Raw genomic sequence first — 17,269 nt, forward strand, 5'->3', positions numbered from 1 at the left:
ATTTTGTGCCAAAATGTGCGATATATGGGCATTATATGTCATTTCAGCGGTAAAATGGGCGTTAAGCATGCAAAAAAAGTGGAGGTTCCAGCCCGCAGACTTGAATGGATAGGCGGACAACTGGTTTAGCCATTCACTGTCAGATCTGGCTAGACAACATAAAACACTATTGGGTCCTGCTCGCTTCTGCCAAAACTGCTCACTAGTCATCCTGGAATGCAAAGATAACACTCGGCTTCTTTTCTCTACTGCAAACCGTCTTCTTAAATTCCTCTTCCCTGTCTGCTCCACTCTCACCTCCAAGTGTGAAGAGCTCATCAACTTCTTAATCTCTGCCACTTCCCTTCCTCCCCTTAGCACAGTGGTCCAAACTTCCTATAAGGTTTCCCCCTGCCCTAGCACTGAACTTGCAGCTTTCTTCAGTTTTTCTCCGATCTCCCTTCATGTCCTATCTGAGCTCCCCAAGCCCCATGAGATCTTCTCTATCTGTCTGCAGCCTTTGACACGGTTGACCACCCCATCCTCCTCCAACACCTCTCAACCGTTGTCCAGCTGGGTGGGACTGCACTCGCCTGGTTCCATTCTTATCTATCTAATTGTAGCCAGAGAATCACCTGCAATGGCTTCTCTTCCCACTCCTGCATCGTTACCTCTGGTGTCCCCAAGGATCTATCCTTGGCCTCCTCCGATTTCTCATCTAAATGCTGCCCCTCGGCAATATCATCCAAAAACACAGCGTTAATTTCAACATGTGCACCGACGATACCCAGCTATACCTCACCACCCCTTCTCTCGATCCCTCCACTGTGCCTAAATTGTCAGACAGCTTGTCCGACACCAGTACTGGATGAGCAGAAATTTCCTCCAACTTGATATTGGGAAGACCGAAGCCATTGTCTTCTGTCCCCTAGAATCTGTCTGAGGCTGAACCAGACTGTTCACAACCTCGGTGTCATATCTGACCCTGAAAAGAGCTTCTGACCACATATCCGCACGATCACTCATTTCCATCTCTGGAACATCGCCTGACTCTGCTCCTGTCTCAACTCATCTGCTGCTGAAACCCTCATCTATGCCTTTATTAACTCTAGACCTCACTATTCCAACGCCTGGCCGGCCTCCCACCTTCTACTCTATAGAAACTTGAAGTCATCCAAAACTCTGCTGTCCATGACCTAACTCGCACCAAGTCCCACTCGCTACCTACATTGGCTCCCGGTTAAGCAATGCCTCAATTTTAAAATTCTCACCCTTGTTTTCAAATCCCGCCATGCACTCACCCCTCCCTATCTTTGTAATCTCCTTCAGCCCCACAACCCGAGATATCTGCACTCCTTTCATTCTGGCCTGCTGGGGCCCCAGCTGTTTACACTGTACATTAATGATTTAGAAGAGGGGATTAAATGTAGTATCTCCAAATTTGCGGATGACACTAAGTTAGGTGGCAGTGTGAGCTGCGAGGAGGATGCTATGAGGCTGCAGAGCGACTTGGATAGGTTAGGTGAGTGGGCAAATGCATGGTAGATGAAGTATAATGTGGATAAATGTGAGGTTATCCACTTTGGTGGTAAAAACAGAGAGACAGACTATTATCTGAATGGTGACAGATTAGGAAAAGGGGAGATGCAACGAGACCTGGGTGTCATGGTACATCAGTCATTGAAGGTTGGCATACAGGTACAGCAGGCGGTTAAGAAAGCAAATGGTATGTTGGCCTTCATAGCGAGGAGATTTGAGTACAGGGGCAGGGAGGTGTTGCTACAGTTGTACAGGGCCTTGGTGAGGCCACACCTGGAGTATTGTGTACAGTTTTGGTCTCCTAACCTGAGGAAGGACATTCTTGCTATTGAGGGAGTGCAGCGAAGGTTCACCAGACTGATTCCCGGGATGGCGGGACTGACCTATCAAGAAAGACTGCATCAACTGGGCTTGTATTCACTGGAGTTCAGAAGAATGAGAGGGGACCTCATAGAAACGTTTAAAATTCTGACAGGTTAGATGCAGGAAGAATGTTCCCAATGTTGGGGAAGTCCAGAACCAGGGGTCACAGTCTAAGGATAAGGGGTAAGCCATTTAGGACTGAGATGAGGAGAAACTTCTTCACCCAGAGAGTGGTGAACCTGTGGAATTCTCTACCATAGAATGTTGTTGAGGCCAATTCACTAAATATATTCAAAAAGGAGTTAGATGTAGTCCTTACTACTAGGGGGATCAAGGGGTATGGCGAGAAAGCAGGAATGGGGTAGTGAAGTTGCATGTTCAGCCATGAACTCATTGAATGGCGGTGCAGGCTAGAAGGGCCGAATGGCCTACTCCTGCAACTATTTTCTATGTCTATGTTTCTATGGCCTCTTGAGCATCCCCGATTTTAATCGCTCAACCATTGGTGGCTGTGCCTTCTGTTGCCTAGGCCATAAGTTCTGGAATTCCCTCCCTAAACCTCTCTGTCTGTCTTTTCTCCTTTAGCCGTTCCTTAAAATCTACCTCTTTGGCCAAGCTTTGGACATTTGCCCTAATTTCTCCTTATGTGGTTCGGTGTCAAATTTTGTTTCAGAACGCTGCTGTGAAGCACCTTGGGACATTTTACTACATTAAAGGTGCTATATAAATACAAGTTGTTGTTGTTGATGGTGTTTCCATGCACCTGCTGCCCTTGTCCTTCTAGGTGATGGAGGCCGCAGGCTTGGGAGGTGTTGCAGAAGAAGCCTCAGCGAGTTGCTGCAATGCATTCTGTAGATAGTACACACTGCAGTCACGGTACGCAGATGGTGGAGCGAGTGGACGTTTAAGCGAGTGGATGGGGTGCCGATTAAGTGGATTGCTTTGTCTCTTGAGTTGCACCCATCTGGAGAAGTAGAGAATATTCCATCACACTCCTGATTTGTGTCTTGCAGGCAGTGGAGAACTTTGGGGAATCAGGAGCAATGTTCCCTTTAAGCTCCGTGGCCGTACAGCGCTCTGCAGCTTCTGCGCAGCCGACTCACCGTCTTTTAAATAGGAAAAACAGCGCATGCGCGGTATTTTGAATGGGCCGCACACTCAAAAAAAACATTCGTCATGAGGTGAGCCTGCTGTTAGCATTGCTCAGCTGTGTGAAGTGCTGGTGAGCAACGCTGAGAGTAGGCACTCCTGTTATATCTGAAGGAATTTTTTAGGCATTCTTCCTTTTTCTCAAATGATTGTTCCAACTTACCAATACAAACCGATCAGTGGGGGGGAAAACATGTTAGATATTGATTAATAGCATTTGATCCATATATCCGAATAATCACTGTAAATAATAAAAGCCAATTTAATGTATTTTTCCAGCAAGTACTTGGTCTAAATCAGCTTGCAAACTTAAAATAAAATGAATGTAAATTAATAAATTACAGTAAGAACATCTATCTGCCATGAGAAGTTAAGGGTATACTAACATACTAACTGCAGGTTGATAAATGCAGGCTGAATCTAGCATCAGGACCTGATCTGATCCGGAACCAAGTTGAGTGAGGCTCCCTGGATCAGGTAATCTCATTCTGCTTCTGTTTGGAATCAATTTGGGGCTTGGCACGCAATTTACACTCCAAGTTTGGTGATGGTATAAAGTGCTTCCTTGTGGAGTGTGACTGCACCGTCAGTGTAGTTTTGAAGTATTGCTCCAATGGCAACCCAAATTTTAAATCCTTCTAGTTTTGCAGCTATAATTTGAACCCCCAACTATATTGGATATACCAGCATCATCCAAATTTAAAAATTGCATATTAATGTTCTATTGAGGTATGTCACAAAAGAAAACAGTACCATTCAAGCCTGCATAAACTGTAGGAGTGATTAAAACCACGTTGGCACTGCATGTACTGTACATTAATTAACAAAAAACAGGCCACGGATGCTGAAAATCTATTGCACTAAAGGTTTTAACTTGTACAATAATTTGTAATTCCAGTACATCACATTGAGAGAGTGTGATTTTAAAAGAAGTGGTATCAGAGTAACTCAATATTCTAGTTACCATTTGACTCTGAGCATGGGCCACATTTATTGACATAAATGCTAAATAAATTGATTAATGGTTCAAGGGATTATATACACACACAATTTTTAAAAACGTTTTTGAGGTATTTATTAACAGGTTTACAGACATGGAATTAACACACAACTTAATTTTTGATTAGAGTTGTATTGAAAAACAAAGCAGATGCCAAACTACTATTTTTAAAGGTAGACCTCAAGATGAAGCTTGTAGCATTTTTATTTTCAATTTGCTGAAGTTATACTATTCTTATCTTATTCATTTACTGGGGTGAAATCATTTTCTTCTAAAACATTTTCTTCTTCACCTTCTTCTTCATCTTCCTCAAGCTCTTCATCATCTTCCTGTGAAAATGGAAGTTTACAAAAAAATTACCATTCTTACTCCAGTATCAATTCTATACCACGGTAACACTACCAAGATGTTTAGATCACTTTTTGATAGTTATTCAGTGAACTGAAAAATTTAATTCTATCAGTTTATCACTTTGTGCCACAATAATAAAATCAAAAGATCATTTCCTCCAGTTACAAAGCAGCATTGAAGCTCATTTTAACAGTTAATTTGAAACAGTAGACTGAAAATAAAGTTTATAAAAGTCTCATCAACGACCTCAGAATTAATAGCACCAGGTAGTTGTGGTGACAAAATATTCTTCTATTCTGTAGTCAGTTACTTCAGTCAGCTGAAGTGGCTATAAATCTTATTTCACAGACATTTTATGCTTCTGTGTTGTATTTTATGCACTCTCCACCAAAGCTTCCTGACAAGCTTGCCAATTTTCCAATTACTGGTAGCACCATATGTTATCTGAAATTCAGTCAAAGACTAAAATAGGAGAAAAAAAATCGTGTCAGACAGCTGCATGCTCCCCATCATCATTGGCGGTCCCTCGAACGAGGATGACTTGCTACTACGAGAGTTCACAGATGTTTCAATGAAGGACCCGATGTTCCGGGTGGTGTTCTCACACAGGTCGGGGCGGCCCACAATTATATAGGGCCTTGGTGAAACCACACCTGGCATACTGTGTACATTTTTGTCTCCTTACCAAAAGGAAAGATATACTTGCCTTAGAGAGAGTGCAATGCAAGTTTACTAGCCTGATTCCAGGGATGAGGGGATTGTCCTATGAGGAGAGTTTGAGTAGACTCGGCATATATGCTCTAGAGTTTAGAAGAGTGAGAGGTGATCTCATTGAAACATAGAAAATTCTTAAGGAGTTTGACAGGGTAGATGTTGGGAGGCTGTTTCTGCTGATTAGGGAGTCCAGAACTAGGCGTCACAGTCTCAGAATAAGGGGTGGACCATGCTAGCGATCATCCATAACTCTAACTTAAGAAGTTCTGCACGCCAGTCACTGTGCATCCATTGTAAGGTAATTATTTAAATGAAGTAGTGTCATAATGTTCTTTAGCAATGCATTCACTTCTAAGAAAACCGCTGTAATATGATGCCAGGAGCTACCTATTGTCAACAAGTTTCAAAATGCATTTGGTTACTAATCTTTTTTTAGGATTCAATAAATTGTAGTGTGGGGAGATATGAAGAAATGCACAAATGCCCACAACAAAATCAGTGAGACAGCTGTTCACAGGAAATTAAAATATCAGGGGAGGCAAGTTAGGAGTAAGAAGAGAAGTCAGGCAATACTGAAATGTTAATTTATCTTTTCTCGTTCAGATGCTGACTGGCCTGCTGTGTATTTTCAACATTTGGATTTCATCTTTTTATTTTTGAGGCACGCCACAACCTAGTTACTATGGCCTCACTAATAAAAATACCAGGTGAAAGGAAAAAAATAATCTCTCTATAACATGCTTCTTGCTGGGATAAAATTACTGTATTCCTTCCAATATAGGATTGTAGACAGTGTCCACTGTATTTCAGCAAAAGACTGACTTCCACATTGTCCTTCAGCAGTGTCAACTCTAATGGATGATGGTGGTCTCCTGAAAATAGTTGTATGGTGACCTATGTATGCAAGACCTCAACCCACTGTAAAACATGAGATTGTGAACAGTTAAGCCTTGCACCAATTGCTTTATAGGCAGATATAAAATATTTATAATAGACTGCAGATTTTGACATTGCAACTGCAAAGCAAAGACAGCTGTTTATTATCCAGGGAAAAGGAGACCATGACTACATGGATCATTTTTATATGACAGCCTCGACAAGGTTGACATTTGTTTTGTGAAGCATTGTGAAGCAGCTGTCAGGAAAATGCACCCCCTAGGGCTTTCTACAACATACAACTGTGCCCTCGATGGTACATCTTTATTGGTTTCCACGAGGGAAGAAATAAGATTGCGTGTGGTGAGCTTTCCAGTAACATCCCTATGAAAGAAAGCTTGTACTGATTGTAATTACAAAATGGGACAGCCACGACATTCATTTTTTTTCAGATTGCCATGCTCAATTGCAATCATTTAGTAAGAAAAACTATCTTGTGAATGTTACCTTTGCTGAAGAATTAAGAGGAAGATTTACAGCAGAAGTTCATTTAATTGACCTTCAAACTACTTATCAGAGAATGGTATTTGCCAGATATGTTATTCTATAGGGTAAAGGGTTAACAGAACAGATCAAAACACTGATATTGTCCTAAACAGTAACAAATGGCGCTCACACTCCATGTCTAAACAGATGAGAAGATTGACAGTAAAATTAACGCTTTACAAAGTCCATGTAACTTTAAAATGCCTACTTCCTAGAAAATGCTTCTTTTAACAAAGCATACACCACATGTTAAGGCACAATTATTTGACAACCTTTGCCTCTTTTCTATATGTAGATTCAATTTTCCCATGGATGGAATTAGCAATTAGCTAATATAATTAATTCACTTTTTGAGAACTATAACAAATATTGTGACGATTATCTTGCTCTACCTGGACCCCTCCCTCTGGTCTTTTACCCTCTCTGGACCTCTTCATTACAAACTGCCGACGGGACATCGGCCGTCTCAATTTCTCTGCTCCCCTCACTCACTCCAACCTACCTCCCTCTGAACTTGCAGCACTCCGCTCGCTCAGATCCAACCCCAACCTTGTCATCAAACTTGCTGACAAGGGTGGCGCTGTTGTTGTTTGGCAAACCTCCATTTACCTTGCAGAGGCTGATCGCCAACTCTCTGACATCTCCTCCTACTTCCCCCTGGACCATGACCCCACTACTGAACATCAAGCCATAATTTCCCAGACTGTCACTGACCTCACTTCCTCTGGAGATCTTCCCTCCATTGCCACCAACCTCATAGTTCCCCAGCCCCGCACAGCCCGCTTCTACCTCCTTCCCAAGATCCACAAACAGGACTGCCCTGGTAAACCCATCATTTCAGCCTGCTCTTGCTCCACAGAACATATTTCTTCCCATTTCGACTTTTTTTCCTCCCGTTGTCCACTCTCTTCCCATCTACAGCTGCGACTCATCCGACGCCCTCAGTCACTTTAACAGTTTCAAGTTTCCCGGCCCCAACCGTCTCCTTTTCACCATGTACTTCCAATCCCTCTACACTTCCATCCCTCACCAGGATGACCTGAGGGCGCTCCACTTCTTCCTCGAGCAGAGGCCCAACCAGTCCCCATCCACCACCACCCTCCTCCGCCTGGCTGAACTTGTTCTTACATGGAACAGCTTCTCCTTCAACTCCATTCACTTCCTCCGAATTAAAGTTGTTGCTATGGGAACCCACATGGGTCCTAGCTATGCCTGCCTTTTCATGGGATATGTGGAACATTCTTTGGTCTAGTCCTACTCGGGTCGCCTCCCTCACCTCTTTTTCCAAAACATTGATAACTGTATCAGTGCCGTTTCCTGCTCTCGCCCTGAACTTGAAAATTTCACTCACTTTGCATCCAATTTCCACCCTTTCCTCACCTTCACATGGTCCATCTCCAACTCTTCCCTACCCTTCCTCGACTTCTCTGTCTCCATCTATAGGGATGGGCTCTCTACCAGTATCCACTATAAGCCCACTGACTCCCACAGCTACCTGGACTATACTTCCTCCCACCCCGCATCTTGTAAGGACTCCATTCCATTCTCCCAGTTTCTCTGTCTCCGTCGCATCTGCTCTGAAGAAGTCAGCTTTCACACAAGTGCCTCTGACATGTCTTCCTTTTTCCTCAACAGAGGATTCCCCTCCACCGTGGTTAACATGGCCCTCGACCGTGTCTGTTCTATTTCCCGCATCTCTACTCTCACCCCTTCCTCTCTCTCTCAGAACCATGTCAGGGTTCCCCTTGTCGTCACCTTTCACCCCACCAGCCATTTCTGCCAACTGCAGCGTGATCCCACCACCAATCACGTCTTCCCCTCCACTTTCAGCATTCCGAAGGGACCGCTCCCTTCGCGACACCCTGGTCAATTCTGCAGTCACCCCCAGTACCCCCTACCCTTCCCACAACACCTTTCTGTGCAAGTACAGGAGATGCAACACCTGCCCTTTTACCTCCTCCCTTCCCAGCATCCAGGGCCCCAAATACTCCTTCCAGGTGAAACAGCGATTTACTTGTATTTCTTTCAATTTAGTATACTGTATTCACTGCTCACGATGTGGTCTCCTCTAGAAGCGGGAGTTCGGGGAGTCAAGCGGCCTGTAAAGGCTCGAGAGTCGGAGGAGGCAGCCACAGGAGCGGGAGTTCAGGGAGTCAAGCGGCCTATAAAGGCCCGAGAGTCGGAGGAGGAGACCACAGGAGCGGGAGTTTGGGGAGTCAAGCGGCCTATAAAGGCCCGAGAGTCGGAGGAGGCAGCCACAGGAGTGGGAGTTCGGGGAGTCGAGCGGCCTGTAAAGGCCCGAGAGTCGGAGGTGGCCAGCTGATGCAGGTGCAGGGGCAGAAGGTAAACAAAAAAGTAGAAAGAAATCGAAAGGTGACGTCACAGCCAAGCGGGTAAGTGATTGGCTGGTGGATTGGTGAGTATTTAATCTTTTTTTCTTCTTTTTATTTCGTTATCAGTTTGATATTGTTGCCAAATTAAGTAATCTAAGGGTGAAGTCGTGGCAGGAGAGCCCAGACATGTATCATGCTCCTCCTGTGCAATGTGGGAACTAAGGGACGCTTCCAGTGTCCCTGACGACTACATGTGCTGGAAGTGTATCCTGTTGCAGCACCTGACAGACTGCATTGCGGCACTGGAGCTGCGGGTGGATTCACTCTGGAGCATTCGCGATGCTGAGGATGCCGTGAATAGCATGTTTATTGAGTTGGTCGTACCGCAGGTAAAGGTTACACAGACAGATAGGGAATGGGAGACCAGCAGGAAGAGCATTGGAAGGTAGTGCAGGGGTCCCCTGCGGTCATCCCCCTCCAAAACAGATACACCGCCTTGGGTACTGTTGGGGGGGGATGATTCATCAGGGGAGGGCAGCAGCAGCCAAGTTCATGGCACCATGGGTGGCTCTGCTGCACAGGAGGGCAGGAAGAAGAGTGGGAGAGCGAAAGTGGTAGGGGATTCTATTGTAAGGTGGATAGACGTTTCTGCGGCCGCAATCGAGACTCCAGGATGGTATGTTGCTTCCCTGGTGCAAGGATCAAGGATGTCTCAGAGCGGCTGCAGGACATTTTGGAGGGGGAGGGCGAACAGCCAGTTGTCGTGGTGCATTTCAGTACCAACGATATAGGTAAAAAAATGGGATGAGGTCCTACAAGCTGAATTTAGGGAGCTTGGAGTTAAATTAAAAAGTAGGACCTCAAAGGTAGTAATCTCAGGATTGCTACCAGTGCCTTGTGCTAGTCAGAGTAGAATTGCACGCGAGCTCAGATGAATACGTGGCTTGAGGCGTGGTGCAGAAGGGAGGGATTCAAATTCCTGGGATATTGGAACCGGTTCTGGGGGAGGTGGGACCAGTACAAACCGGACGGTCTGCACCTGGGCAGGACCGGAACCAATGTCCTAGGGGGAGTGTTTGCTAGTGCTGTTGGGGAGGGGTTAAACTAATATGGCAGGGGGATGGGAACCTATGCAGGAGTAGAATGGGGGCAGAAGCAAAAGATAGAAACAAGAAAAATAAAAGTGAAGTGCAGAGAAACCCAAGGCAAAAATCAAAACGGGCCACAGTACAGCAAAATTCTAAAGGGGCAAAGTGTGTTAAAAAGACAAGCCTGAAGGCTCTGTGCCTCAATGCGAGGAGTATTCATAATAAGCTGGACGAATTAACTGCGCAAGCAGTAATTAACGAATATGATATAATTGGCATCACGGAGACATGGCTCCAGGGTGACCAAGGCTGGGAATTCAACATCCAGGGGTATTCAACATTTAGGAAGGATAGACAGAAAGGAAAAAGAGGTGGGGTAGCGTTGCTGGTTAAAGAGAAAATTAACGCAATAGTAAGGAAGGACATTAGCTTGGATGATGTGGAATCTGTATGTGTGGAGCTGCGGAATACCAAAGGGCAGAAAACGTTAGTGACAGTTGTGCACAGACCACCAAACAGTAGTAGTGAGGATGGGGATAGCATCAAACAAGAAATTAGGGACTCGTGCAACAAAGGTACAGCAGTTATCATGGGCAACTTTAATCTACATATAGATTGGGCTAAACAAACTGGTAGTAATACGGTGGAGGAGGATTTCCTGGAGTGTATTAGGGATGGTTTTCCAGAGCAATATGTCAAGGAACCAACTAGAGGGCTGGCCATCCTAGACTGGGTGATGTGTAATGAGAAAGGACTAATTAGCAATCTTGTTGTGCGAGGCCCCTTGGGGAAGAGTGACCATAATATGGTAGAATTCTTTAGTAAGATGGAAAGTGACACAATTGATTCAGAGACTAGGGTCCTGAACTTAAGGAAAGGTAACTTCGATGGTATGAGACGTCAATTGGCTAGGATAGATTGGCAAATTATACTTAAAGTGTTGACAGTGGTTAGGCAATGGCAGACATTTAAAGATCACATGGATGAACTTCAACAATTGTACATCCCTGTTTGGCGTAAAAATAAAATGGGGAAGGTGGCTCAACCGTGGTTAACAAGGGAAATTAGGGATAGTGTTAAATCCAAGGAAGAGGCATATAAATGGGCCAGAAAAAGCAGCAAACCTGAGGACTGGGAGAAATTTAGAATTCAGCAGAGGAGGACAAAAGGTTTAATTAGGAGGGGGAAAATAGAGTATGAGGGTAAAGCTTGCAGGGAACATAAAAACTGACTGCAAAATCTTCTATAGATATGTGAGGAGAAAAAGATTAGTGAAGACAAAGATCCCTTGCAGTCAGAATCAGGTGGATTTATAATGGGGAACAAAGAAATGGCAGACCAACTGAACAAAAACTTTGGTTCTGTCTTCACTAAGGAAGACACAAATAACCTTTTGGAAATACTAGGGGACCAAGGGTCTAGTGAGAAGGGGGAACTGGAGGAAATCCTTATTAGTCAGCAAATTGTGTTAGGGAAATTAATGGAATTGAAGGCTGATAAATCCCCAGGCCCTGATAGTCTGTATCCCAGAGTACTTAAGGAAGTGGCCCTAGAAATAGTGGATGCATTGGTGGTCATTTTCCAACATTCTATCGACTCTGGATCAGTTCCTATGGTTTGGAGGGTAGCTAATGTAACCCCACTTTTAAAAAAAGGAGGGAGCGGGAAAACAGGGAATTATAGACCGGTTAGCCTGAAATCAGCAGTGGGGAAAATGTTGGAATCAATTATTAAAGATGTAATAGCAGCGCATTTGGAAAGCAGTGACAGGATCGGTCCAAGTCAGCATGGATTTATGAAAGGGAAATCATGCTTGACAAATCTAGAATTTTTTGAGGATGTAACTAGTAGAGTGGACAAGGGGGAACCAGTGGATGTGGTGTATGTGGACTTTCAAAAGGCTTTTGACAAGGTCCCACACAAGAGATTAGTGTGCAAAATTAAAGCACATTGTATTGGGGGTAATATATTGACGTGGATAGAGAACTGGTTGGCAGACAGGAAGCAAAGAGTAGGAATAAACAGGTCCTTTTCATAATGGCAGGCAGTGTCTAGTGGAGTACCGCAAGGTTCAGTGCTGGGACCCCAGCTATTTACAATATACATTAATGATTTAGACAAAGGAATTGAATGCAATATCTCCAAGTTTGCAGATGACACTAAGCTGGGTGGCAGTGTGAGCTGTGAGGAGGATGCTAAGAGGCTGCAGGGTGACTTGAACAGGTTAGGTGAGTGGGCAAATGCGTGGCAGATGCAATATAATGTAGATAAATGTGAGGTTATCCACTTTGGTGGCAAAAACAGGAAGGCAGCATATTATCTGAATGGTGACAGATTATTAGGAAAAGGGGAGGTACAACGAGACCTGGGTGTCATGGTACATCAGTCACTGAAAGTTGACATGCAGGTACAACAGGTGGTGAAGAAGGCAAATGGCCTGTTGGCCTTCATAACGAGTGGATTGAGTATAGGAGCAGGGAGATCTTACTGCAGTTGTGCAGGGCCTTGGTGAGGCCACACCTTGACTATTGTGTACAGTTTTGGTCTCCTAATCTGAGGAAGGACATTCTTGCTATTGAGTGAGTGCAGCGAAGGTTCACCAGACTGATTCCCGGGATGGCAGGACTGATATATGAAGCTCTAAGACAGCATTAAAAGTTTGAACTTTAATTCAATACATCTCACTCAAAAAGGCCTTGCTATCTTACCATAGGATCAAGTAGTATGACTTATCAAACTATTAAAAAATAAATAACTTTTTAGTGGGAGGAGAAAGTACGAACAGAGAGGGTGACAAACTGCAAAAAGAAGAGGAAGATAAAGCAATCAGAGAGAGAAAAAGCAAGTGATCACAAAACCTATGGAGACATTGGGACTACTCCATCTCACCCTCAATAAGCTCCCCGCTGGAGTGGAGCTAATCTACAGAACAAACGGAAATTATTCAACCTCCGTCGCCTCCAGTCCAGATCCAAGGTCGTCCCATCCTCTGTTATTGAATTACAATATGCAGACGATGCTTGAATTGCGCACACTCGGAGGTTGAACTCCAAACCATCGTCAACACCTTCACCGAAATGTAAGAGTGTATTTGACTTACATTAAACATCTGTAATACAAAGGTTTTCTACCAACCTGCCCCCGCCACACAGCACTGCCCCCCCCCCGCCCCCCCCGATTATCAAGATCCACGACGAGACCTTGGACAACGTGGACCACTTTCCATACCTTGGGAGCCTACTGTCAACAAGGGCAGATGTCGATGACAAGTCCAACATCACCTTCAGTGTACCAGTGCAGCCTTCGATTGCCTGAGGAAGAGAGTGTTTGAAGACCAGGATCTCAAACTCGGCACCAAGCTCATGGTCCACACAGCAGTAGTGATACCCGCCCTCCTACATGCTTCAGAGACATGGACTATGTACAGCAGGCATCTCAAATCACTGGAGAAGTACAATGCTGCCTCCGCAAGATCCTGCAAATTCATTGGCAGGATAAGTGCACCAACGTCAAGTGTTCTCCCTCAGGCCAACATCCCCAGCATCGAAGCACTGACCACGCTCGATCAGCTCCGATGGATGGGCCACATCGTCCGCATGCTTGATACTAGGCTCCCAAAACAAGCGCTCTACTCAGAGCTCCGACACGGCAAGTGAGTCCTAGATGGGCGGAGGAAATGCTTCAAGGACACCCTCAAAGCCTCCTTGAAAAAGTGCAATGTCCCCACCGACACCTGGGAGTCCCTGGCCCAAGACCACTCAAAGTGGAGGAGAAGCATCCGGGAAGACGCCGAACATTTAGAGTCTCTTTGCCTGGAGCACGCAGAAGCCAAGCATAAACATCGGAAAGAGCGCACGACAACCCAAGCACCCCTCCCACCCGTCCCTTCAACTACCACCTGCCTCATCTGTGACAGAGACTGTAGATCCCGCATTGGTCTCATCAGTCACCTGAGAACTCATATTAGTGTGGAAGCAAATCATCCTCGACTCCGAGCGACTGCCTAAGAAGAGAAGTGCAGAGGAGCAACACACAAAAGTACATGCAGATAAGGCAAAGGGAATTATGGGTAACACAAAGTTATTAAGGGTTCTCTCACCAATTAAGTGATAATGATGCTTTAAATCCTTGACTTGTGTTTGTTAATGCACATAAAGGTGCAATTTCTTGTAGTTTAATAAAACACTAGCTCCAAATATTATCAAACAATGGCAATGTATAATAGTTTGATCGTTTTTGTTTTAAAAAGACATAATCAATCATATATACAAACAGTGATTTGCCAAGGGATATCATATCAAACTTAGAAACATGACTTGTTCGAATCATCTGCTCTCAGCTATTTAACTTTTAACCCCAGTCTCTGTTTGGAAATTGTCACTCCAAAGTCTATGTGTCCATTTATGATGCTGAGATTCAAATATGCACTATTCTGAAACTGTCAGAAGTCTTGGTAATGTAACCAGTTGATATATTTTCTGTCTTTTGCTAATTTTATTGAAAACGACATGAGTATAAAGCTGGTCCCTGATTTACATTCACACCTACATTTTTGCTAAAATTAGTCAACAGTAGAAAATATCCCTAGGTAACTTAATTTAACATTCCTGTTCATAGTAAATGAATTTTAATAAAATATTTGAAAATGAAATGGGTCATAGGATTGCCTATACAGGATTCCCTTTACACGACTGTGGTTTTGAGTTTGAACTCCACTGTTGACAAGACAACGGAGTTCAAGTATATACGTGGCAGCACTAATTATTACATTTGCTCTAAACAGATCTGGAGGAGGTGAGTTTGGATATATTTCAATGTATTTGATTTTATACCATTCAAATATAAGTAGATTTAGATGACGCCCTTACCACCTGAATTGAATGCATCTTCTGGTTTGCATCCAGCTTCATAAAATATCATATTTAGATTTTTTTTTCTCCCATTCCCCCTCTTCCTAATTACCATGGCACAGGTTAGGCAATGGTTAGCAAATATATTTTTGGGTTTCTGTTAAATGATGATAATGTGTAATAGCATGCCTAATGGCTTACTGAGAATTAATAGGATTGTTGCAGCAACAATGAGTGTTAATGATCACTGTAATATCAAATGATCTTTCACCGTCTTCAGGATGCTGCTTTCAGATGCCCAATACATACATGCCAGCCTTGTTGTCCTGCAAATTTAACTTTAAAATAGATATCTCCTTTATTATTTATTAGATCCTCAAATGGTGCCAGAATTTGATAAGGATATGGGAAAGGAAAAATAAGAGGAACTGGTAAGGGTCATCGACCTGAAACGTTAACTCTGTTTCTCGCTCCACAGATGATGACTGACCTGCTGAGTAGTTCCAGCATTCTTCTAAACTCCAGAGAATATAGGCACATTCTACACAATCTCTCATCATAAGACAGTTCTCTCATCCCAAGAATCAATCTAGTGAATATCCGTTGTACCGCCTCCAAGGCAAGTAAGGGACCAAAACTGTGCACAGTACGCCAGGTGTGGTACAATTGTAGCAAGACGTCCTTACTCTTATACTCCAACCCCCTTGCAGTAAAGGACAACATGCCATTTGCCTTCCTTCTTGCTTGCTGTACCTACATGCTAGCTTCCGGTGTTTCTTGCACAAGGACACCCAAATCTGTCTGAACACCAACATTTAAAAGTTTCTCACCATTTAAAAAATATTCTGTTTTTCTATTCTTTCTGCCAAAGAATAGAATAACCTCACATTTCCCTACATTATACTCTATCTGCCACTTTACTGCCTGCTCACTTAGTCTATCTAAATCATTTTGCAGAAACGTTGGTGTTCTCCTCACTGCTTACTGCCTCACCCAGCTTTGTATCGTCAGCAAACTTAGATACATTACACTCGGTCCCTTCATCTAGGTCAATAATATAGATTTCGTGCCAGACATGAGACTCCCAAAACGAGCACTCTACTCGGAACTCCTTCACGGCAAACGAGCCAAAGGTGAGCAGCAGAAATGTTACAAGGACACCCTCAAAGCCTCCCTGATAAAGTGCAATATTCCCATTGACACATGGGAGTCTCTGGCCAACGACCGCTCTAAGTGGAGGAAGTGCATCCGGGAGGGTGCTGAGCGCCTCGAGTCTTGTCGCCAAGAGCATGCAGAAAACAAGCGCAGGCAGCGGAAGGAGCGTGTGGCAAACCAGACTCCCCACCCACCTTTTCCTACAATGGCTGTCTGTCCCACCTTGATAGAGACTGTGGTTCTTGTATTGGACTCTACAGCCACCTAAGAACTCATGTTAAGAGTGAAAGCAAGTCTTCCTCGATTCCGAGGGACTGTCTATGATGATGATGATGATATAGATTGTAAATAGCTGAAGCCCAAACACTGATCCTTGCAGCACCCCACTAGTTACAGTCCGCCAACCTGAAAAAGACCCATTTATCTCTACTCTTTTTTTTCTGTCCATAACCAATCCTCTATCCATGCTAATACAATACCTCCAATCCCATGAACCTTTATCTTGTGTAATAACCTTTTATGTGGCACCTTATCGAATGCCTTTTGGAAATCCAAATATGCTACATCCACTGGTTCCCTATTATCTACCCTGCTAGTTACATCCTCAAAAAACTCTAATAAATTGTCAAACACGATTTTCCTTTGTAAGATTCGGCAAAAACATCAGCGTAAATTTTGTGAACTTTTTTAACTTTGCTTGGACACATTTTCACTGTACAGCAGAAGAGCTGGCTGGGGCAGATCCAAACATGTTTAACTTGAATACACATCAGCTAGGCGGGAATGAGAATGTCTGAAAGCAGGAACATCATGGTTGATGAGCGCCTTTTGTCATGGTATGGGAACCCATCATGAGACATTAAGTAAAGTGCCGGGGTTTCGGGCCATCGAAAGACAAAGGAAAGCTATTTTGACCACAGACTCATCGGAGCCACACAACAAGGGACAGCCCAGTTGACAAAGGAACAGGCACAGACTTAAGTTTGTTTTTCAGTTGGACAGCCTCAGGTGGTGGGAAGGACAGTTGGACTTTTAGCAGTCTTGCAGGTATAAGAGAACGGCAGTTGGAAGCCATCTCTCTCTCTCCCCTCTTCTATGCCTGCTTGCAATGCACAAGGACTAAGCACTCCGTCTGGGGCAGAGAGAAGAAACACCAGAGAGCCTTGCTACTCCGACTGGGAAGCTGATTTTGAGACTGGACTTGAATATCACAGCTTGGTACGGACCCAGATGATATGTCTCATCAGGAGAAGCAGCGAGTAAGCCAGAGGGGTAATTGGTGAGCATTTGTCCTAGCCCACGCATCTTTAAGACCACCGCATAGTG

General features: G+C 44.1%; 1 protein-coding gene across 3 annotated transcripts in view; it reads right to left on the reverse strand.

The window, feature by feature from the left end:
- Window positions 1-4,080: 4,080 nt before the first annotated feature.
- Window positions 4,081-17,269, reverse strand: part of phf14 (PHD finger protein 14) — a 444,962-nt gene continuing 431,773 nt past the window's right edge. For 2 of the 3 annotated variants that reach the window (XM_070881023.1, XM_070881022.1), the window contains exon 18: window positions 4,081-4,359. In XM_070881023.1, coding sequence (XP_070737124.1) covers window positions 4,270-4,359 — 90 coding nt within the window. In that variant the 3' untranslated portion in view covers window positions 4,081-4,269. The remainder of the gene's footprint in view (window positions 4,360-17,269) is intronic. The other variant, XR_011593351.1, reaches the window with a different exon arrangement.

Source organism: Pristiophorus japonicus, chromosome 5 (genome assembly GCF_044704955.1).
Source record: "Pristiophorus japonicus isolate sPriJap1 chromosome 5, sPriJap1.hap1, whole genome shotgun sequence".
NCBI lineage: Eukaryota > Metazoa > Chordata > Chondrichthyes > Pristiophoridae > Pristiophorus > Pristiophorus japonicus.